We start from the raw sequence: 25,373 nt of genomic DNA, 5'->3' as shown, positions 1-25,373 counted from the left end.
GAAAGAGAATTTATAAGAGGTCAGATTGGTGGGGAAAAAAAAAAAAGAAGAAAATGCATACAGGGAACTGAGATAAATAACAATCTGGACAAATGAGAAAAATGGAATAAAATCCAGCTAATGAGGTAAAATGCGTCTAGAATAAAATTAGGCAATTGCACATACAGAGGCGTACGTAATAAAGGCCATAAATATAAAATGGCAAGGAATCGACTGGGTAATGGTGTAGTAATTAAAGCCTGGAGGTTCATAATAGACCTCGAATTGAACATTAATCAACCAAAAAGAAACGCTCCCTGCACTTTGATATAGTGCAACAAAAGCCAGGAATGTGAAAGGCACCTAGCAACCCCAGCACTCTGCTGAAAGGCCCTCCCCCTTTGAGCAGCAAGGTGGGTAGCCCAGCAGAGGAAGGGGATTAAATAACAGAAGAGGCAATTAGTGTTTGTGCCTCCACTGACCCCAGCATCACTGAGAGAAGCTGAGAAACCAGCTGTGTTCAAAAGGCAGCAGTAGCAGAAGTACACTGTGACTGGTCCACTAGAAGAACTGGGTGGCAGTACCTCCTTTTGGGCCACTGCATATGTTTATATGCCCAATGATGGATGCAGGTGTGTGCTGGGCACCTGTGGGCATCAATACAGGTTTTTTTCAAGCAGTGGCTCTCCAACTTGACCTTGTACTAGAATCTTCTGAGAGCTTATGGAAACACAAAACACTGGGATTGTGCTTCAGTGATTCTAGCGAGGACCTGAGAATCTGTGTCAGTTTGAGACTATATGTGGGGAACTGTGATTTAACTGTATTCCATGTGGGGCTGGGGATGTGGCTAAGAAGGACAGCACTTGCCTACATGGATGAGACTCTGGGTCGGATCCCCAGTGCTGCAACAAGTAATAAATTAATATAAGTAAATAAGTAAATAAATAAGATATTCTACACTGATCATCTCAGATTCTAGCATTAATCATATTCTTGTTTTTAAAAATATGCAAAGCAGCCGGGCATGGTGGCGCACGCCTGTAATCCCAGCACTTGGGAGGCAGAGGCAGGTGGATCTCTGTGAGTTCAAGGCCAGCCTGGTCTACATAGTGAGTTCCAGGACAGCTGGGGCAATAGGGAGATCCTGCTTAAAAAAAAAAAGACAAAAAAATGCAAAGCAATGAGAGCAAACGGAAAAACCTTTTGTTGTCTGTAACTCATACAAGATATCATGAGTGAGTTAAACACCTTAGAGAGAGAATGGGGATTGATGGTTGGAGGGGCACTACAGAGAAGGGAGAAGGAGAAACAGCAGTGACTGCCTGATGCAGATGGAGTTTCTTTGGATGACTGATAATGTCTTGGAATTAGACAGAGACAGTGGTTGTACAAGATTGTGAATGGACGCTGGGCGACTAAATAGTTCATTTTAAAATGGCTAATTTTGTGTCATGTGAATGTCACCTTGATTTTTAAAGACAATACAGATCAAATGAGTATGACGCAGATGCTCAAGAATTCTGCTTGCTGTCTTCACAAGCCTTTGAAATAAGATTACCTTTCACGGTGAGGAAAACCTTAAAGTTTGGAGCTTAAACAAGCTACCTGCACTTCAGGACTGACCACATGAGTTACCACATGACCACATGAGTTATCACATGAGTAGCCTGTGTCCTACAGAAGGCCGAAGAGTGAGAATTGCATGTTTGATGGGAGCAAAGGACACAGGCAGTTTCTTGCCCTTGTTTTTGACAGCTCACATTTTTCATTGGTTCATAGACAATTATTATTCCAGACCCATCAAATTTTAAGGTATTCACAGATCACTGGAGGATCTTGCTAAAATGTGGATTCTAGTTCTCCAGGTGTGTGTATGGAGCTTGGTGTCAGCATTTCTACCAAACTCCCAGGAGATGCTGATGCTGCAACTCCAAGGTCCACATTCTGAAAAGCAAATCATTGTTCAGTCTCCCAGCGAATTCCAGTTCCACACCTTCTCATTTCCCTACCATGCTTCACTCTTTGATTGAGCCATTGATTTGAAAAGCATTTAAAGCATTTTATTATTGCAGAGTAACTTGCTGGACATTGAAAAAGATATGTATTAAGAAAATAGCATGTTCAGCAGATTTTGAAGACAGCAGGGGATGAAGATTCTATTCCTCAGCCTTTGCTCTGACATACTTCCTTAGTATTACAGTTTTTTTTTAATTTTATGTGTATGTCTGTATTGCCTGCATGTATTTGAGTGTACCCGTGTCATGCAATGCCACGGAGGTCAGAAGAGGGCTTTGGATTCCCCTGGAACTGGAGCTAAGGATGGTTTGTAGCTGCCATGTAGGTGCTGGGATTCGAACCTGGGTCCTCTGCAAGAGCAGTCAGTGCTCTTTAAGTGCAGAGCCATCTCTCCAGCCCCAGTATTACAGATTTTTACAGTTGCAGTATCACTTTGTGTAATATAGGCCCATGTGGGTATAAAGGGCACATAAGAGGAACCTCAAGGAGAGGGGAGCCCCAGGTTGTCTCTAAGGAGAAGAAAGGGTTGTCTCTCCTGAGACATCTCTTTACTATTCTAAACCAAGGTGACCAATGGTAACCAAGAAAGGTTCGTTAAAGCTGGGAAATGGATGCTAAATGGCAGAAGGCAAGCCAGGCTCTTTGCATCCTGGACAATATTGAGGATAAATCTCAAGATCAAAGGGCAGAATTTTGACTTGCTCAGTGCTACATTATTGAATACAAATGCCCTCTGTCCCCTTCAACCAAATACAAAGACACCAAGATGAGGTTGGCTTTTCTGATAGTCGCTGTTGGATGGAAAATTAATCTTAACATATCTCAAGCCTGATTTCCCACTGAGAAACTGTCACTGCTGTGCTAACAATTACAGACATCTTAAGCCAAGTTACCGTATACATGTACTGTTAGAGGCATGCTTGGATGGAACTTGTTTTCTAAACAAATCTCTTGGAAGATAGCTTGTAGTGAAATGAGTTTTTCTAAGTCATCTCTCAACCTACTTCCAAGCTTAGCTTAAGCATTCAGAAATCCACTCTGGTTTCAAGGAGTTGACTTGAGGGCACGGGAAAGGGGGGCATTCTTGTTTATTCTTTTCTTCTGGATAAGCAACAAGCCAGGCATCTCAGAAGCATGTGTTTACTGAAATATGCTTACTGCTTCACACAGAAAGATAGCTACAGTAGGAAGGTTACTGACTACAACCCAGTTCAAACATTAGGCCACATGTTATTTCACTTGAGGTTAAAAGCATGAGAAAAGGAAATCTTTTGTTCTCTGAAGTCTAGCTTGTTACATGGATTTCATCTCATTACACCTTACACTGCATAAGAATTCCAAGTCATGGGGTTCTGCTAAAGGCAGGACCCTTGCTGTTGGATTCCCTCCTCAGGGCCAGCCTAGATACGGACCCCTCCTACAGAAATCACATCGGCTCCCCTCTCCCCCACTTACCCTCAGTTCTAACTCAAATGTCACTTGAGAAAACGTTGCATAATTCCTTCCTCTAAAACCCTTTAGTCCTTTATATTTCTCTTCTTAGAGTAGTCATCAACTTTTTGTCCCAAATAGGGGTGAAGATATATGTCTTAGCTTTCCTGAGGGGTCAAGACCTTGCCATGGCTATCTCACCTGTGACTTTATCATACCAGTGGAGTGGTGTGCTAATTAATAAAACAGTTACTGTATGAGTGAGCGGTAGAGGATAGCCCCAGCCTCTGGTCAGGCTGGCTATGCTCAGAGCCAGCACCCCATCCTCTGCTTTCCATAGCCCTCTCTGTATTTCACCTGTGGAGTATAACAGTGTGTTCCTCAGATCTGCAACCTCACTCTTTATCATGCGGCTGGCTCAGGGTCCCAGAGTCACTCAGTGGGGTACATGTGTTCACACCCAAAATCCAAGCTCTGGAGGAAGACAAATCTGGAAACTCTACTGACGGCATAGTTCTGGTGTGCCCCCAGGGACTATGCGGCCCACAGGAACTATGTGTTTGGATGTAAGAACAAACTGACAAGCAGATTGGCATCTGGCTAAAGCCTATATACTTCATAGACCCATTCAGAGATAGTGCACTCAACATTATGTTTTGTGAAGAAATAAACATTTATATAAGGATGGAATGTGTGAAAATGTCCTTAGTTGTGAGTTTATGGAAAACACTTGGCAAGTGTGTGCTATAAATGGTTCCTATAAGTGCTGAGTAAGACGAGCAGAGAAACACTTGGAATGATGGGGAGACAGCTCCCACAACAAGGGGATATCCCCAACACAACCCCTGGTTATCTACACAGTAGCATCCAATCACCCACAAACGAAACCTCTAGAATCCTAATGGTTGAGACTGAAAGATCATAATCTGCAAAGGGGCATTCAGGGCTCAGCCCCCACCGGCAGTGCAGAGAGCAAACCCCACTCCTTGATCCCTAAAGCTTCAAAGCTTCCCCTTCCTCTCCAAACGTACTAGGGAGCACTTAGGTGTCAGCCCCTACTCTAGCTGGAAATCCCCAGCACCCACCATGCTTTTCCTGCCTAAAGACAGTCCTTCTGGAAAGTGGAAAGCTTTCAAGAAGTTCCTAAAGAACCAGGTTAATAGAGATGATTCTCTTAACTCCTCTACAAAGGACAGGGAACTCTGAAGAGAGATGGAGAGGGGAAGAGAGAGCTATAGGTCAAAACAATGGATACTTGTTTTCTTAGGACGCAACCTCAAGCAGCTAAAACTGCCCTCTGGAAAACCCCCCGCATCTTCTTTCTGCCACGTAACAGACACATTGGTACCATAGTGAGGCTGGTTGCTCTTGGTTCCACAAAATAAAGAGCACGAGTTCAGACATTAGGGAGGGTAAGTATCTCACAGTCTCAGATATCAAAAAGTCTTCATTTTTTCTTCATTTCATAGGCTTAAGTTCATGCCATTCAAACCTTAGCCACGTGATGGTCTCACCAGATCATCAAGGCAGATCCTTCCATAGTAAGCTTCAGTTTTGATGCCTTGACACAAGTCAGTCTTTGGCCACATAATACTTCATTGGAAAAAGAGCAAGGAAACACTGATCTCAAACTCAGTACATCAAGTCTTTCATCATTTTTATCATTGAACAATCTAAACAATCCAATGACAGACAGTGAGGGCATGGGGCAAAAAGAGAAATTATCCTTGCTTAAAAACTTTATGATTGAGAGAGATGTTCAAGTAATAAAACATGATTACATAAATCCTTAAGTATGAGATATTGAAGGAAGTAACAAAGACATGAAAGCAAAGAAAGAAAAGTGTGAAGAATGCAAATGAAGCTTCAATGGGAATGACTACTGGACAAAGGATGGGCTAAATCAAAGGAAACTGCATGTGCAAGGGTCCTGTGGCACAGGAGCATCACCATTCAAGGAATGAAAGGTCAGCCCGGTTGCTTTCTTGGTGTTGGTACTAGTAAATTTATAGATAGATCCTGCGATGGTTAATTTTGCTTGTCAATTTTACAAGAATCAAGAGACAAGCCACTTGGCAAGCCTGTCAGGGATTTTCCTGATTAGACTAACTAAAGTGTAAGGCCTCCAGACCTTTAGTGCCAGGCTGGGACTGATGAGGCATCCAGTCTCATGGGCTCAGCAGCTACCACAACAGACACAGGCCGGGAGCAGCTCGGCAGCCTCTCCAGAGTAAAGCCAACCACTGTTGGAATACCCACACAGTATTGTGTAAGGTGATCTAATAAATCCCCTTTTAACATATATTCATTCCATTGGTTCTTCTCTGTTAGAGAATCCTGACTAAGACAAGTGCAAATGACATATACCAGCATCTTGGATTCTAAAAGTCTTGTTATCAGGACCCTTACTACAGAAGAACATTTAATAAACTAGCCAAACAGAAGTTTGTTACACGTGCTGTTGTTTCAATATGTTTACAAAATACATGAAAATACTGCCATGATTTACAACTTATACAAAACCTTGGAATCTTGAGTTGTACAAATGCATGGGAAAATTTGATAAAACTAAGGTCAAAGTTAAAAATAAAATTACCTGACAATGTCAGACACTCCTAGGTATACCAGGTGTATCACACAGTTCCGAAGTTGGGGAAGCTATTTTTAACCAATATAAAGGGACATTTGGAAACAGTACCACCCAAATTTTATAATACCAATACAAAATGCCTACCAATTTGGCAGGCAGGTTGCTAATATCGGTTGGGCTCTGGTCACATGAGTGCAACTCAAAAATAGAAGTCAGCTGAGTCATCCAAGCATGAGTGCCAGCATAACTGGGGCAAGGCCATTTTGGAACACACCAATATAGCTGTTTCTTTGGTCCTGTGCCAAGGCAGATGCAGGCCAGGGGGCAGTTGAAGCCAGGGAGCATAGAGCGCCGGATGGAAACTTATTTCCATGGCTTCCTTGCTGGGGGTAAATCCTGCCAGGAAGTAGAACACCAGAACCTTCTGGGAGGGCCCTGCCACTGATTTTACTCAGGTACTCGTTTACAGACATGTGCTAAGTTCTTCCTTCTAGGCTCTGGGCTTCAGGAGGGATCATGGTGACTGAGATAGCCTACAACCTGACTCCCCTGGGGGTTCCAGCCTCATGAAAGTGGCCAGGAAATAAAGAACAATCAGTACTGAGGATGAAAAAAAGCATGAAACTTATAGGCAAAGGTGAAGTTGATGGAGAGCAAAAGGGTAGAATTTTTACAGGATGCTCTGATAACAAAGGAGGCAGAGAAGTGAGCCACAGGAAGACGCACAACACAGAAATCGAGAAGAATGCCCAGGCAGCACAGCCACTGGGCACATCCAAGGTCAGCAAGGATCTATGGCCTCAATTGTGCCCCTTCCCTCATATCCAAGCCCTGACCCTCAGCAGCTCAGCACAGGATTGCATTTGGAGAAAAGATCTTTAAAAGAATCAAACGAGGTCAATCCTGGAGTATCAATCCTGGTGTTCTTACAAGAGGGGACAGCTGGGATGTATCTGCCCTGAAGAATGACTGTGAGGGGACCACAAGAGGGCAGCCATCTGCACACCAAGGAGAGAGAGGGACCCTGCTGAAATCTTGATCTTGGATGTCCAGGCTTCAAGGCTGTGAGAAAGTAAATTTCTATTATTTAAGCCACTCTACTTGTCCTTATTTTGTAATGGGGGCCCAAACTAAAGAATACGAAAAGTATTAGTGGCTAGAGTTGAGTGGGCCAGTGATAGAGGGCATAAAGATAGAGGCCAATGACCTTGTTGTGTAGCATTTCCTTCTGTTGAAACACTCCCTCCTAGAGGGTGAAGAGAGACTCATTACACTCAGGATCTAATCAAACTTTGTAAGTCTGGGAAAGCTAGAACTGGCAGGAATCACAAAGGCCCTCCCCAAGGTTTCAGAAGCAGTAAACCATTGCTGAGAGAAGAGATGCCTGTAAGCCACCTGTAAGTATTGTAGAGCTCCCATGAGTCATCACTCATGTTGGGGTGGGCTTTTGGGTGATGCAGCTGCCTTTGAGTTCCCCATGCTAAATAACCCCTTACCCATATCCCTATAAATAACCCTAATAAACTCATTGGTTCGGGTTTTGGTAGAATCTTTACTTTGATCTGTCTTTGGTTCCCATCCTGAGTAAGTAGAGCTCTGAATCACACCACCCCAGGAAAATTACACAGCAGCTATGGAGCCTTCTGGGTCACAGTAAAGGTTCTGGATTTTACTCTGGGTTAGATGGGAACCAGTAAGGGTTGTGAGCATAAGGATGTGTTTTGGCCAGGCTTGGAAGGATCACACTGTGTCTTAGCAGTGTGACCATGATGTTGTGAACAGACAGGGGGGAGAAACACTGAAGGGGTTAGAACCAGCTAGTAAATTAGGACAATGCTGCAGGTGAGGGAGATGATGAGCTACATTACCTCAGCAGTGGTCTAGGAGGGTAACAGAGTGAGCTATGCACATATTTGAATATAGAGCCGACAGGACTTGCTGATAGAAGTTTGGGTAAGAGTCCTAGTGCAATGAAGAATGACCGAGACAGAGATTTTAGGGTCACTGGGAAGGTATATCCAAGCAACCCACATCAACTCTCATGAATCAAGTCTCAAGGAGGCTTAGCTAAACCAAACCTCTGTGGAAGAAACAGCCATTTCTAAATTTTCACCTTAAGAAAATAGAAAAAGAAGAATAAATTAAATCCAAATGAGCAGAAGAAAAAAATAAAAATGAGAGTGGGGACCTATAGAAAACACCAACAACAGAGTAATTAATGAAATCAAAGGCTGATTCTTTGTTAAGATCAATAAAAATTATATGACACCAGCCAGTCTAAGATAAAAAGAGAAAAACAAATTACTAACATTGAAAACGAAAGCAAGCCAATGCTGTAGAACCCATGGGCATGGCAATGGGTGTTAGAGATAAGTCTTTAGCCACACCGTTGATAATTTAATGAAACAGACTAATTTCTTGAAAGACATAATCTACCAAAACCAAGACAAGGAGAAGCATATCTTTTAAATAGTCTCAGGTCTATTAAAGGAATGGAATCAATAATTAAGAGCCTCCCAAATCACAAAACATTAGGCACAGATGATTTCATTCGTGAATTTTATCAAACACTTTAAGAACAAAATGATACTAATTTCCTACCATTTATTCCAGGGGACAGAAACAAAACGAACCTTTCCTAGCCTATCTTTTGATCACCTCAAACAAAACAAAAAGCATTACAAGAAATGAGAATAAGACCAACAATTCTGAACACAGATGTGAAATTCTCCATGAAGATTTATCACAGAGAACTGGGAACTCGATGTCCACATGAATACTAAGAATGTTCATAATAGATTTATTCATTATAGCCCCAAGTAAAAAACAATTCATGTTCTTCAGTGAGTAAACAGTAAAAACAGTGTTATGTTGACCTACTGAACATTACTTGGTAATAAAAAGGGATATACTTAATACACATAAGTTTAATGAGTCATTAAGAGAATTATGCCCAGTGTAGAAATCCAGCCCACAAATACTAAACGTTTATGATTCCATCTTAAAAATCACATAATCACAGACATGGAGAGCACACTAGTGATTACCACAGTAAAGGCCAGGATGACCATGAGGAAGAACAGTGCAACACGAAGAAAAGACACCATGATTGACCTTTGAGGTTACATAAATGTACACTGCATGCAAAACGCATATCTTTCAATAAAGAAGACAGTAAGACATTTTCTGTGAAATCTTAAATAGAATCCAACCATGAATAAAAAGAATTGTACACCACACTGAATGGAAAATCAACTAATATAATTTGTTGTGTTGATAGGCTCAAGATATTTAAAAAAAAATCAATAAATACAGAAAATCACTGAATAAAATCCAACAACCACTCATGATAAAAATTCTCAGGAGCAGGGTGTGGTGGAGCATGCCTTTAATCTCAGTACTTTTACTCAAGAGGCAGAGGAAAGTGAATCTCTGTGAGATCAAGGCCAGCCTGCAATACGTAGCGAGGTCCAGGCCAGCCAGGGCTACAGGGAAATGCTTGGGTACAAACGCCTGAATCAATAGGACTTAGTATGTACAGTGGAATACATGAGGTTCAGTGGGGGGATGGGGGAGACATGGATGGGGGAAGGGGTCTGAATTTGATTAATAACTGTTGTGTGAAGTTGTAAAACTCAATTAAAAAAAAAAAAAGAACTAAAAAAGAGACCAAAAAAGAAAGTGAAGAATATATACAAGAAAATGAAAACAACAGCTAACATTATGCTCAGAGGTGAGACTCAGAGGTGAGCTTTATCCATAAGATCAGATGCAAGGTTAAGATATTCCCTCACCATTTCTAGGCAACATCTTACTGGCGGTCCTAGGTAATGTAGAAAGCTCAGAAAAAGAAATGAAGGTATACATATTGGGAAGGAGAAAATTAAACCTGTCTTTGTTCACAGGTGACATGATTTCTCAACATAACACTCCCTGTAACTAATAAGCAATTACAACAAGGTAGCAGGGTATGAATTCTTCTATAGCCCTAAAGCTGTTTTAAACCAGTACATCTACAATGATAAATAATAAAAAGCCAAGGAGACCTAAAACTTCTTCTACCTCCAGACAAACATTAGACCAGGGATTCTGAGAAGGCTTTCCCTTTCGCAGGAATAGGGAGCAGTGAGTTGTTACTCTCTGAACTCCTGCATTGTAGCTATAACACAAAGGAGCAATGGGAGCCAAGCTGGAATTAATAGCAAGCCCTGAACAAGAGTTGCCCAGCTCTGCACTGCAAGACAGGCTGACACACATCTGAAGGCAGAGGCTTGATCAGTTACAGCAGAAAGCGGGCCTTCTCAGGAAGCAGAGCTCAAGAAAATGCTTAGTTAAGTAACCTAGTGAGAAAACAAATGGACAAGGTGGACTCAGTGTGGAGAACTGGTCCAGGGGATGATCTGAGCTACCATAGTAGCTGCTGGTAGGTAGCAGTTCCTGTCAACAAGGGCAGTGAGGGCGGTATCTAAAAGCCAGCTTTCCATAGGTTGTAATTCACACTGGACCTGGGTGCTTAATGTGCCAACTACATATAGTTCATTGTATGGAAGGTTTCTTTTCTTTACAACCAATGCACCAACTTAAGGCCCATTGAATTTTTTATTGTTTCTTTGGTCCTGTAGGATCAGACCAGGGCCTTCAATATGCTAAACCATGCTCTGCCACTAAGCAGCATGCCAACTTTCTCTGCTGCTTTAAAGCTGCCAGCCTTCTCTGTTGCTTTAAAGTTTAACAAGAAGACTTTACATAAACCTCAGTGAGGAACTCTGAACCTGAGGCCGGGTTTGGCCTGGCACCAAGACAAGGCTAAATCGGAGAGCTATCCATGTTCAGACAGACCTGCTGAAATTTCAGACACTGAGTTAAGGCTCACAGGAAAGGGAGGTGGTGTGGCAGATGACAGGTGGTTTGGGGGCAGCATATACCCACTGCACCCAGCAGTGTGTCTATGCATGTCTACCCTTCCTCCCTGTAGGATGGGTCTTCTGAAATAAACCAGGCCCATGTTTAACAATGATCTCATCCTAAGGGCTGAAGCATTCCATTCAAATCTCTGGCTTTGGAAGTCAGAATTTGTGCCTTCCAGCTCAATTAGTAAATCTAATCACATACATTCCCACTCTCAAGGGGTCCTGATTGTTTGGCAGTAACAACTTGCTTATTCACAATCAACGAAATTAATGCTGCTATTTTTGAAACATGGAAATAAAAAACAACTGTACATAAAAACAAGCCTCAGCACTATGAACTTGGTCAACGAAATGAAAATAAGAGGGAGAAATAAAGAATTTACATGAATTCTTAGATCAAGAATTACTTAAAAAGTCCCCGGAAGGCTGTGCCTTGGGGTTCTTGTTATTCTCAGCTGAATCTTTGCTCCACATCACCTAGAAGGAAAATGTCACTCAAATAGAAAAGGTTCCTTTACATGAAACTGTGTGTTTAACTGGCAACATATAATTTTATTTTAAAAAGAATTAGGAGCAGTTGCTGCTGAAGCTGTTGCAGGGACAGGGGGAGGGGGCAGATCTGTCAGAGCTGTGGGAACAAAAAAATGATGTTCCACCAAGCTGCATTCTAGTCGTTTGCTTCATAGTTAAGTTTAATTACACATTACACACTGTCCTGTAATTATGCCGCTTGGGAAACTGCCAATTTCCCCCTTGAAATGTGAAAAGTTCCTTAATTTACTTTGAACACTCAACATTGCCTCCACTGGCACCCGCCTTAGTGCACGTGGGTGACTTGGCTCTGCCTCTTTCAGTGCAGGGTGGTGGACAACTAGGGCTCTGCGTCCTGCTTCTGACAAACACCAGAGGGCTGATGGTGTTCCCAGCTTGCAGAGCACAGGCCAAAAACTTTCCACTGGGACTGGATTATGTTTTCTTCTTATTATAAAATTTACAGCAAGAGGAACTGGGAAGCATGCCCCTGCCCTTTCCTCATCTCAGGTGCCAGGAATGTAAAAAGTCTTATTCTCAGCAAAAGAATACACATCTAAGACAAGGGGAAGCCCGGGTCTGCAGGAGCTGACAGGGATGGGAAGATAACAAAGATGTGTGTCGACTCCAGATGACTGTGAATCTATTCCGCACGACCTGGGCACTGGCAGAGGGAGAAGCCATAGTCTTTTGAAGACCTTCTAGTATCAGCAATGTGCTCAGAACTTCACAGTCAGCTACAGAGCAGTGGTATCAATGGCCACCCATGTGAGCAACATCTGGAAGTACTGGACAGACAACTAGAATGCAAGAAACAGCCAACAGAGAGGGAGTCTGGGGCTTCTGGTTAACTTGAGAGGCAGTGTAAGCTCTCTGCTTCCAGGAAACTCAAATTCCCAAAAGGATATTGGGCTAGTGGAACAAAGCTCATGTGTAGGAGTCACCTGACGTGTGGTTAAACTCCACACACATCTACTAACTCCTAAGGAAGATTATCTGGACGTAAAATCTAGCTCTGTTCCTTCAGCTGTGTGACCTTGGGCAAGCTACTTAACCTCTCTGTGTGTCAGTGTCCTCATCTATAAATACTAAGAGTGTCTGATGTAGAGAGGCCTCATGGACCATTAACAAAAGCATTAGCAGTTATCTCACAGCAAGTTCAGGTGTCAAGCACTTGTTATAATATTATAATTGCACCAGTGTGCTCTGACACTGCAGAGAGGAAACTTGAAAAGAGCTTCTCTTGGCTTTACACTGGGGTAGACCTCAATGGACAGAGCAAAAGATCTGCAAACTGGAAGACAGGGCACAAAGGCCCCCTAGCCTTCCTGTATCCGAGAGCACTGAGGGGAGGATACAAATATGCATTGTGAGCCCTCAATAAGAAGGACAGTTTCCTCATGTAGTCATCTAGTAGCCCTTCTTCAGGTTTCTGCCTCAAAAAGCAGGCCAGTCCCTACTCTAGCACTAAATCAGCACCTAATGAGTCTTTTCCAACTTTATATAATTGCTTATTTATTTAGTGTTTTTGAAACACAATCTGATGTACCCAAGCCTGCCCTTGACTCCTGATCCACCTGCCTCCAACACCCCAGTGCTAGGATAATAGGCATGTGGCACTGCTCTACACGCTAAGCTTTAAAAGCATTTTTTGTGTGGACAGAGGAAAAAACCCACGTAAAGGCTTTAAAATAGTGTAAACATACTTTACATTTTTCATTTGTGGGAAAATGGCTGTAATGAAAAGAATCTTGTGAAAATCATTCTTAGGTAGAAATGTCCATCTTTTCCCATGGTCTCTTGATATATTATCAGTATTTCTGTTCCAATTTGGTATAATATTAGAAATGTGTATGCCCTGGCTCACAATTGTGTGAAACTATTGTAATTAATCTTATTTTGAAGGCATTTCTATATTCCTCTTCTCAGGAAATTCATTATACTCTATTACAGTCACCCAGTCTACTATGATATCACAAACAGATGAAACGCTAGTCATAAATTAGGAGGGATGATGAAGCAAGAATTGCAGGGTACTTGACCAAATTCCATACATTAATTTTGCAAATTGTTTTTGTATACCAATTATACCTCCGTAAAGAAAGGATTGCAGGTTATGTAAAAAAAATAAGCCATTGCCAGGATTAACTTTTCATTCTGTTCCTGGAAGCCTCCAGAACTTATAAATTCTGTTGAGGAACAGCTTTGTTGGTGAGGGTATAAATCAGTGGGGCAGCAGCTGCATTAAGAAAACCTTTATTTATGATATAGCACCACAAGAATGGAAGCAGAGCAAAGACTCGGGTCTACTTGTGCCGTTCTGACCAGCTACCACCAGCTTTCTCTGGAAAGTAGCACCCACCATTGTTTAAAACTGGGTCACAGAAGAAGGAAGGAAGTCCTGAGTGATTTTGATATGGTTAAATAGTATGATAATTTATTAAGTGGTGAATATTTACTTGTTCAACACATTGTGAAAACTTCACAGAAGTTATCAGGTAAAGCATCTATGACTTGGTGGAGGTTCTTAGTATAGGTTACATGTAAAATTCCCGAAGGAAACAAGGAAGCCAATTACTGCTACTCACCTCCCTTGTATATAGATGTATACATCTGCTATGTATTGGCTATGTGAGAGTGAAACCTTGGCTTTTCCTTTACCACCACATCCACTGTACATGGGGTGCCACGGTTTTGTAGGCGTTTGATAATATTTCTTGAGCCAGCCGATGAATGAATGATTTTTCAAAGGAGATTTCTTCCTTTAGATTTTTTTTTTTTAGTATCTAAGAAGATGGGTTATTTCTGTTTCTGTGTCTTTTTTGTTCTCTGCTAAGATACAAGAAATAATAGAAACATTCCAATGGCATGCACTGGGCTTTTATTGTTGCATATTAAAAGTTTATCTGATCTTTTAAGAGTGTGAGATCAACCAACAGCAGGTTCCTCTCTGGTTGTAATGCAAGAGCTGGGCAGATGACTGACAGTAAGTTCTGAATATCTGGATTGCTTCACATTACTTCTCATATCACTAGCCTGAAATAAAAGTCCACGGGTGAAGCCAGGAAGGTTCTGCCATGACACCTTCAGGAGGCTCACTTTTTCCTTGAAATAAGATTGCTTGGTATAACTCTAATATTTGATAATATGGTGACATACACAAGGAGATGGCTTCCGTCTTCAAGGATTTATAATTGAACAAAGATGACTAGAGAGTGTATGAAAGGTCTGTAACAAAAGAGAAGGCAGATGCAGCCTTAAGAAGATATTAACTGAACACAACCACTTGTCTGATGGTCCTATGGACTTCCCAGCTTCCATGTCAAAATTACTCTGTTGTATTTATCGCACTCAAAGCCTACAACAGGACACAGCAGAACTGTAAATAACCCAAAGTTTACATCTGTATTAGTTATTGTGAATGCCTCTGAACAAAATACTTGCCACAACTGACCTAATGAAGGGAATATTCACTTTGGCTCACATTATCAGAGATTTGGGCCCATAGTCACTTGGGTCCAGGAGTTGGGCGGGAGTGGTAGGAGTGTGTGGAGACAGCTGTTCACCTAACGGCAAACAGGAAGCAGAGGGAGAGGCAGGAAATGGCCAGGGAGAGTATTCTGCCAAAGGCTCATCCCTAGTGACCTACTTCCCCTGGTGAGGTCCCAACACCCCAAGTGTCTACAATCTCTCTAAATAATGCCACCATCTAGGGACCAAACATACAATCTATAAAACAAAGCAATATCCAAATAGGTAACCTCAAATTGTACTTGCTGCTGGTTATTTGAGATAGTAGAACTCTGCACCTCTGTCTCAACTCCCAAATCTGTAAGATGGTGATGGCAACACATTATCTCCTATGCGATTCTGGGGGCTGATCTACCCTATGTAGTTTTGTATGTTTCCTAACCAATACTTGGTACTCATTTCCCAATCAAACTGGGAGATGATTATTATCATGAAGAAGGACTGCATCCTTCAATCACCTTTCTGTTGGGTATAGCTTTTTTTTTTTTTTTTTTTTTGGTTTTTTTGGTCTTTTTGAGACAGGGTCTCTCTGTAGCCCCAGCTGGCCTTGCACTCACTATGTAGACCAGGCTGGCCTTGAACTCACAGAGATCTGCTTGCCTCTGCCTCCTGAGTCCTGGGATTAAAGGCGTGCGCCACCACGCCCAGCGGGTATAGCATTTTTAATGACTGTGCTTTATGACATGCTGCTCTAGCACTTGGAGGCCTGAGGTTTCCTTGCTATCATATCTGCTTTGTACATGAGCTTTGGCTCTTACAATGGCCCATAAAGGCAATGATGTATTCAGAGTTCTCAGTAGCATCCAGTGAATAATTTAATATATACAACCACAGTTCTAAGTTTTATTTCCAATGGAGTCACTAGGCTTCTTTCCCAAGGCACTGAGAAGAAGTACCACTCCCGTGAGGGGGAATAATACTGGATGAATACTATGTACTTGCACGAACATGTCCTTATAAAACAATACCATGCACAGTGAATATATACAATGAAAAAATTTTAAATGTTGATAATAAAACATGTACAACATGCTCAGCCCATTCTATTGCCCCATCTCTGACATGCTGACTGCATTGCTCCACCTACTTCCTCATAGAGTTTTATCCTATTTCCTTGTTGAGGAGAGCTGGGGTATAGAACACCTCAAGAAATGTGAAGGGAATTACACTCCAAGTAAATAAGACTCTCAAATCTGAAATCATGTGATGCCTCCAGATTTTACTCCCCACATGGTGAGATGCTCAGATCTGCAATTCCTCCTCATGTTCTGTACCCATCCAAGTGTGGGGTAATGAAATTACATCCACTGCTTTCATTAGTACACAGTCTCCACAGTTTATTCAAAGGTTATGTAAGAAACCCAGCTACCCATGAAGAAATGCATGTGACAAAACTGCTGTGAGAAATGGCGGCCATGATTTTCAGATCAGGGGGAAAAATGGGCAAGAGATCATTAAATAAAACTAGAGAAATTCTTCACTTGCTTAATTAATAAAAAATTATTGAAAATCACTAAGCAATAGGGCATGAGGCCAGGGGTTGAGCATATAATTGAGTTTTAGTGCCTGCTGACACAGAGTTTATTTTAGTCAATTACAGGAGACAGGGGTAAACACATTTAAAGCTATAAAAGGTCATAGGAATTAGACTATAAATGTGTCCATGTTGCAAGATAGATAACATCCCCTGGGATGGGGGCCATGAGGTTTCATACGGTGAGCTTTGCTTTTGAGAGGTAGGCACATGGCATGGAACATTCAGACATCAGCGTGCCAACAAAGACTTGGAAGAGGAGATCTCCCTGGCTACCTTGTGAGCCTCCATCTTTTACATTTTTTGGACAAAGAGTTATGTGTCAGTGCAGAGGACGGAGGAAAGAGGAAGGACTGAGTGGTGACAGGTAAAGTCGTAGCCATGGCGTAGAAAGAAGATGAGCTTAGCAGCCATACAGATGAACAGAATGAGAGGCAGTTAACAGTTAAGAGGTAGAATTCAGAGACAGCAATGTCCCTGTGTGTTTCAGTTCAGCACCCCTATCGTACTGTCTGTGGCATAGGGATACCCAGGCAGATGGCCCATATGTGCACAAGAGGCTGGGTGCTCCAAATGACCAACTTTCACAGATCTGCACTATGTGGTTCAGAGAAGACCTCACTGTCCACTTGAACCCTGAAGCCAGAAATCACCCTCTTCCTTGGAGAATCTAGTTTATTTTAGCTCCAACAAATTGCTGCTCACCATTGCCACACCCCATCCTAGTTCCATCACTTCCTGTGGTTTCCCAATTTTACAAGCTCTCCATCTAGACCTCATCTATGGCTTCTTCTCTCACTGCTCTCCCCTTTCTTTCTCCTCTAGCCTCTATCCTGTATTTCTCATGCTGCTATTTTAGTGAGAGAATTATTTTTTCTAAAATTTTTATATTTGCCTAATTCACTTCAGAAATTCTTCACAGTATGTAGTTTCAAAAAGCTCTTCAATATGGTTTCAAATGTCCATAGTCACCTGTTCCCCATTAGCCTCTTGGGTGAAGATCTTCTGGACCACTCCCAGCTTTTCTATACTATCTCAGTGTTGGCTCAGTGAACAAAGCACACACCATCACACCTCACTTGTATTTTCCTCCATACTTGACAAAACTCCTAGCCCTCCCTTCATCTGATGTGATGGGTAATACTGACTGTCAGAATCTAGAACCACCTAGAAGGCAAGCCTCTAGGCATATCTGTTAAGGATTATCTTGATTAGGCCTGCCTTTGGCTATGTCTCTGAGGGATTATTTTGATTAGGATAGTTGAAGGAGAAAGACCCACTCTAAAAGTGAGGAGCACTCTTCCCTGGGTTTGGGTCCTGTACTGTCAGGAAAGGTGGAAGCTGGCCAAACATAGACATTCTTCTCCCTCTGCTTCCAGAATGCAGATAAAATATGACCAATCACCACAAACTCCTGCCACCAGGACTTCCTCACCATGATGGACAGTATCCTGTCACACTGTAAGCTGAAATAAACGCTTCTTTTCTTGGGTTTTTAAATTTTTATATGTGTATGAGTGTATTGCCTGAGTATATATATAAATGCACCCATGTCGTTCAATGCCTGTGGAGGTCAGAAGAGGCACTGGCAATGGAGTTATGGGGTAGTTATTAGCTTCCATGTCGGTGCTGTGAAGTGAGCCCAGTCCTCTGCAAGAGCAGTCAGTACTCTTAACTGCTGAGCCCTCTCTCCAGCTCCTCCTGTTTTTAACAAGGTATTTTGTCACAGCAATGTGTAAAGTAAAACACATGGTAACACCAATTCCCCAAGAACTTTTTCTACCTGTTTTGGGGACTCTCCTCTGTCCAATACCCCAATCTCCTATGAAAGCACATTCTAACTGGCTTAGAAACTGCCTGGTATGGTTTCTATATCCCCCATCCCACTGCAGCCCTCCTATCTAACCTAGACAGTAAATACCTCAATGCTAGAACCCACCAGCAGCAATCTGTTCCCTGGGTACTTGTAGTTGCTCAGGGAATGCATGGAGTCTGAAAAGCTATACAGATGAAACCCTGGGAGTCATGTGGACTTGACAGATCAGTGGAGGAAGAGAAATCCCACAGAGACTAAGCAGCAATCCAATAAAGAACCAGAATCCACAGTACAGGCAGTAGAGCAAAAAGCGGTGCCAAATATGGGGGGGAGGTAGGGTTAGGGTAGGAGTGCTGTGGTGGGGGAGTGGCAAGAATGGGGGGCAGTGATCTGCAATTGGCAGAACAGCTTCTGGAAAATGACAGGTCCAAGTGTTAATGCCCAGCATTGCCAAAGGGAAGGCAGGGGAGAGGGAGAGAGAGCAGAGGCAAGACAGCAGGTGAATACAGTTATCATGGAAGTTCAATATATGGAGGTGGAATAAAGTCAAAAGCAAAGGGAATATTTGTGTGTGCTTGTGTGTGTGAGTGTACGAGAGGGAGGGAGGGAGGGAGAGAGAGAGAGAGAGAGAGAGAGAGAGAGAGAGAGAGAGAATGCTACATTTCCTTTTTAAAAAATCTCAACCATAAATCTCACCAGCAAAGGAAGTGAATGGCAAGTCTATACTCCAGTACAGAATAAGCACTTGTATCAAATGAAATATATAAATAATAAACGGGAAGCTTCATACACACAAGAGCTTTATCTTGTCAAAAAAGGAGTTGATTTTATCAAAATACACATCCTGTTAATGTTTTGAAAGTGACCTGGCAGCTCATAGATCAAACAGCCACCTGACTGCGATCGGTCTGTGCTGTCCAGCATTGAGCACCATCACTGTGGTGTCTACCTTCACAATCACCAAAGCTCCACTTGCAGAAAGCCTCACACTTTACATATGACCTGACAGTGACATCAAGGGACAAACAGCATTGGCTTTCCATCTAGTATTAATGCCCCAAAGTTATATGAGACCTAAAAAACACCATGGAAGAGACTCTTGTGAGAAAACATAGAGATACATGAGCTCTACAAGTCTCAGGCATCAAAGCGCAGGTGAGGGAAAGGGGTGTTTCTTTACACACAGGCTTCTCGTCAAGCCTCACTTCCAAAGTTCCTTGGGGTTGCCATGGTGTTCATTTCACTTATAACAGTTTAGAGAATGCACTGAGAGATAAAGTTAAAACATTAAATTACTTTTCATAAGACATATGCTTCTTATGCAATTAACAATACATTTGGCATCAATAAGCTCTAATTTTAGAGACGTTTATCTGCAGCCATCAATCAGGTGATGGCAAATTCAATTTCTATTTGGCTTCTACTTTTCATACTCAATTCTCCAAGGCTAGATACTGCATGATATCCCCAAAATACTAATTTGTCTATGATGACAGCAGATTACATCCATAGAAAATGCCTGCACAGTAAATATATGTATATGTAAGTCAAATCAGAGTTTTATAGAAAACAATTTTCTTTTTTTAATTTTTTTATTGATTTTGTGTGTGTGTATGTGTTTATTTCATACAGAACATCCCAAACAATCTTATTCATCTTTATACCTGCATCCCAAATGGCACCCTCCCATAGCCGCTCCCCCCCGCAACTGGAGCCCATATACTCTGTTATCCCTGTTACTGTCCACTGTGCTGTCAGTGCCCTCAGCTGGTTCCTTAGTGCTGAGTCTAGTCAGCCTATCTAGAGATCCTTATTTTAGGAAGATCAGCTCTTCCTCATCTAGCAGCAATCAGTTGCCAACATTCCTTTAGATAAGATTGGGGTCTGCTGTTCATTTTCCCAGTTCTATGCTGGGTTATTGTCTAGGAGTCTCTTAGGTCACCTTGGCCAACAACTCAAAGGACGGTATCTCCTGTCTGGCATTGTTTCTTGTTATGTAGCCTTTAGCTACACACATGGACTCTTAACGAAATATACTGATCACTTAATCTTTGGTTATACTTTCCTTTTGGGTGCTTAAGACCATACAGTTGGCCCAAATTAGCCAATTTATTTTTACTCTTAAGGTCATTTGAGGATCTGTTCCTCAGGGGTCACATGGGTTTGGGAGAAGCCCCTGGATCCTTTCACCAGTTCCATCTATGTGAAGATAAGTTAAAGGTCCTGCTTGACTATGGCTGGCTTCACTTGGAAACATGGAGGAAATGTTTCCTCTGTGTTGACCCTCCTCTTTGTAGACTGGACACTGGCTCAAGTCCATCTAGTGGGGTCTCCAAGGCATCTCTGAACAAGAGGGCAGGTGACTCACCATAGTTATAGGACATTTTGAGAGATGCTCCATAGTCCCATGGAACTTATTCGACCTTGGAGGTCAAGGAGCAAAAAAAACTGTCCTTTAAGTCCCTCTAACCAGATTAGTATAGGCCTCAATGTATGGTTGTTAAACATCCAAGAATGTTAGTTCCACTAGTCTAATACTTTTAATTACCCTATCTTAGGGAAAGCTGAATTTCTGACCAAGCACTAGATCACAAATGACCATAAATTCCTTCACATGATCAAATTACAGTGAATAAATAACAATAGGTCAAAGCTTCTTAAACTGCATACTTAAAAAATTGCACACATTGAAAATATAGGTCCACAGAGAATGTGGGGTCCTGGTGTGGCTTCTTCAAGGGAGCCACTGTGGGTATGATTTTTCACTGTATCTTGCCCAATATATCACAGGTTTTGACCAGCAGCTTCCCACCAGGCATGGGGACAATCAAAGAAAAATGCCTGGCCATTTCCAAATACCCTCTAAGGAAGTACTAGTTTGGCTGAGAGCCTCAAGTGTCCCTTGTTTATCACAACGGGGACTGCCTTTGTTTAAATAATTAGCTAGTAACAGGTCTCAAACTTGTGTCGTTAGGAGGCCAATGCTACTGATAATCCAGCAGGGAATACCCCCGTACATATAGGACATACTGTGTGATTTTAGCTTATCAATTCTTCCTACCTGGTGTGAACTGTCCATCACATACTTTCTAGCCTTAGAGCTAGCATCATTATAAGTGTTCACAAGTCTCCTTGCCCCTCTAATTCCTGCCACTCTTTGACTTCAGTCTTGCATCTATTCCATCCTAGCTATGTCTGGGTTCTTCTCCTTGAAGACATGAAAGTGATGTCATCGTGAATCCAGGGCTCCAGATGTGCACCCAGTGGACAAGTGCTTTTATGTCACGGTCACCCAAGACTCCATCACTCACACTCTCCTCGCTACAGGGCACCACACAGGCAGCAGGTGGCATCTTCTAGTTTATAAAAAAGCAGAGCATCCTCTGTCTCCCACCACCATCTAACTTTGTGTCTAGAGTGTGCCCTATCTGGTATGAAATGGGAAAATGTGCTTCACCAAACCTCTCCCATTTTTCTCTTTATTTTTGCTTATTTTACTATATCTCCCACATTAGACAAAAATGCAACAATGTGTTAGTGATAATCCTGACCTCTTTCCAACTATAGGAATAAGTCTAAAGCGGTCTCTACTAAATTGCATGTTTATAGGATTTGGGAGTCCTTCATTATTTAAGAGGTTATACTTTAATATTGAACTGTATGAAATATTTTCTAGTATCAATTGTAGTTTTAAACATGATCAGTTTCATTTAATTTTAATTTTTTAGTCTAGTACTGATAAAAGGAAAAACCACCTCTGGGGTGTCGGCTGTCTCATGTCACAATAATTTCTCTCTTTATAGGTTCTAAATTAAAATTCAATATAAAAATGTCAGTATCTGAGAAGGGTCAGCATGCTTACCCGTATATACGCGTCCTGGTGGTGCTTAGCAAAGTATAGCATATTGTCCAGAGCCAGCATTCCAGGTGGGGTCTGAGTAAAGTCCATAGCAGGGTTGACATGATTCTGGGTTGAAAACAAAATGTTTTGTAAGGTTAATTCTTGTGTCATCAACCACAAGAAAGCTGAGATCTCCTCTCCAGATGAAAACACCACAAGGTGGGCTCCAAATAAAGAACATGATTATGTTTCCCGTCCCCTGTAAATTTACACTGGAAAGGAGTTCTCCAGATTTTCAGGTTTAGCGAAATCAGCTTTTATAGCTAGGGTTAGGAGACCCAGTTGAAGGTCAAAATATTGGATTATTCTTAGGCACATAACATAGTACGAAAAGTGACATTTATAGTGGGTATCCTGAAGTGAACTCGGTGGCATTTGGGAGAGGAACTGTGGGACGAGGCCACAGTACTGCTGTTTGTGACAGAAGCTGACTCCAGGAAGCCATTACACAACCACATCTTAACTTCTTCACCTTCATATGTAAGGCTAGGCATGGCCATTCCTGTCAGGAGGCTTGTTAGATGTCCAGGATTACACAGGTCCCTGAATACAGGCACTGGGAACAGTACAAATGTTCCGAGGGTTCTGAGATCTGCTTGTCCTCAAGAAAGCCATGTGGAATGACAGTCATCACACCCATTGCATGGAGATGACATAACACAAATATGCTGACCAGTGGTAGAAGCCTGGCCAACTCGATCCTTCGATGTGCTTGAAATCATCCACTGAACACCATCAGGATACTTCATCAGAGAGCAAACCACTCTCCACCATCAGTTACCAACCTTGTTCTAACTTTGAAAATATAAATGCTGAATGATTTAAAGAAAGCCATGATTTTTTCATTTTTTACACTAAAAAAAATCAAGATTGTCACAGACAATTTCTTCTTGCTGTATAGAAATGTGACTGACTTTTGAATGCAGATTTTAGAATCTTCAACTTTGCTGAATTCATTCAGTATTAACAGGGGTGCGTGTGTGTGTGCGTGTGCGTGTGTGTGTGTGTGTGTGTGTGTGTGTTTTGTTTTTGGTGGAGTCATAAGGGTTTTCTACCATAAAATTCTGTCATCTTCAAACAGGGATGATTTGACGTCCTCTTTTCCAATTTAAATTGACTTTGATTTCTTTCTCTTACTTAATTGCTCTGGCTGGTACTTCTAATGCAATGTTGAATAGAAATTATGAAAATCAGTATTTTGCTCCACCATAAAAATGATAGCTAAATGGGATAATTCATTTGTTGAGTAGTAGAGTTAACCACTCCACAGTGCATAAACACTTCAGAACACCATGTTGGATATGATGATAAAACTTGCATGATGTATCTGTCAATGCGGAAAATTTAAATTAAGAAAAATTAAAGTCAAACTCTGAATAATCAAATATGATGGTATTTTCTGTTGCCATGTAAATCTAGACCACCTTCTGTTTCAGATACTTTGCATGAAATAACATAATTTCATTTTAGCCCTGAACAGTTAAACAGTTTAGAGCTCTGCTTTGGTATAAAAATTTTGGTTAATTACACTTTTTTCTGACTCTAGTATGTGAAGGTCTTTTTATTCAGTGGTTCAAGGTTCAAACCACACACACTTTTCTATATTATTCAAAAGTTAAATCTAAACTGTCCTTCTCAAGCTGATTTGAAATACTGTTTATGAGAACATCTAACATGAATGAGTGATGCTGTCTGCAGGCCAGAGCAGCTCTTCCAAAGCACCTGGTTCATCACGCCTATCCAAAATGCTGCAGAACTGCAATATGCTATTTTGACATTCTTTCCTGATTCATCTGTTAAAATGTTGCAAAGGTCTTTAAAAATACAAAGGATCAACTATTGGTAAGAAAGACGTATCTCATAAAAATTGATATAATGGGAAGCTTTCGCATGGCAAACCCAGAAAGTTCAGTCTTTATTGGGTATTCATCAGAGTGAAGAGGATCCAACTCATATTCAACAGTGGGAAACAAAAAAAAAAAAAACCCAACGTCCTGGAAGTAACAAATCAGAGTTGAATTTTAGTCATTTAGCAAAAATAGAACTTCCACCGTGCAGATAAATTGATGACTTTGATAGAACCGGTTATCATGAACATGAGTAACACCAAATAAATTGTTATTTACTTGGTATTTCTGGGTTCTAGCACAATTTTGGATTCAGTGTGCATTAAATTTGACAACATCCCCATTGAGTGGATTCCACTGTTATCTTCATGTCACTGATGTAAAACTGTGGCTAGGTTTCACAAGCCTGCCAGGACCTTGATGCTCGGCTTTGGCTGAGCAAGCAATGTCTTTGTTGGATGCTATTCTTTCTCTGGAACAATCTTTTGTTCCTACTTTTTCCTTTCCCCAGTTTAGAAGCTGAATGCACTTATTTTGGCTAGCATTTAGACTTTACATAGACTAGGAGAAGCCCATTTGATGGAAGTGTCAACTAATCAATATTAGCTACCATGCATGGGCTAGACAAGAGCAAAGTGATATAGAAAAGCATGTCATTCATTTCAGACCTGTTTCTAGCCTCTACCCGTTGATGTATTCCAACAATAAATGCACAGAAAATAAAATCAAGCTAGATCTGACGGTACAGGGTTATAATCCCAGTTACTCAGATGGCTGAGGCAGGAGGTCAAATTTAGTGAGGAAAACTACAAAGACGGCTGGAGGCATTAACTCAGTGGTAGAATGCTTACCTGGCATGCATGGGGCACTGGGTTCAATCCTTAGTACAAAAAAGGCAATCAACTGAAAAATGTAACTTCTCTGAATTCTGAATCTAATTCTAACACACCTTTACAAGTATTGTTAGAAAAGCTGGTCAGGGAAAAGCTCTCCATGGCTCAGAACCTAGAGTCCCTTGAAGCCTCTTTCTATCAGTCACGTTCCTTTTCAGCTATATAATGTACACACAAAATAGCATACTGGCATTTTCAAAGGGTCCTTACAGTAAAAAAAAAAACAACAACATATAGTTACTCCTCCCTGTCCAAGGACTGGTTTCAGGATCCTCCCTGGGTAACAATATCACAGGATGCTCAAGTTCCTCATATTTAAAAAAAGCACAGTTTTATACAATATATATAAATCTTCTATTCATGTTAAGTTATCTCTAGATTACTTATATTA

General features: G+C 41.5%; 1 protein-coding gene across 4 annotated transcripts in view; it reads right to left on the bottom strand.

Moving 5' to 3' along the window:
- The window catches only part of Elmo1 (engulfment and cell motility 1), a 624,760-nt gene that overhangs the window by 284,361 nt on the left and 315,026 nt on the right, over positions 1-25,373 (bottom strand). For all 4 annotated transcript variants that reach the window (XM_029569533.1, XM_008845428.2, XM_008845430.3 and 1 more), the window contains one exon: positions 22,204-22,308. In XM_029569533.1, coding sequence (XP_029425393.1) covers positions 22,204-22,308 — 105 coding nt within the window. The remainder of the gene's footprint in view (positions 1-22,203; positions 22,309-25,373) is intronic.

The sequence above is a fragment of the Nannospalax galili genome, unplaced genomic scaffold (genome assembly GCF_000622305.1).
Source record: "Nannospalax galili isolate Female #2095 unplaced genomic scaffold, S.galili_v1.0 scaffold962, whole genome shotgun sequence".
NCBI classification, from domain to species: Eukaryota; Metazoa; Chordata; class Mammalia; order Rodentia; family Spalacidae; genus Nannospalax; species Nannospalax galili.
This window is presented reverse-complemented; position numbering and strand designations above follow the sequence as displayed.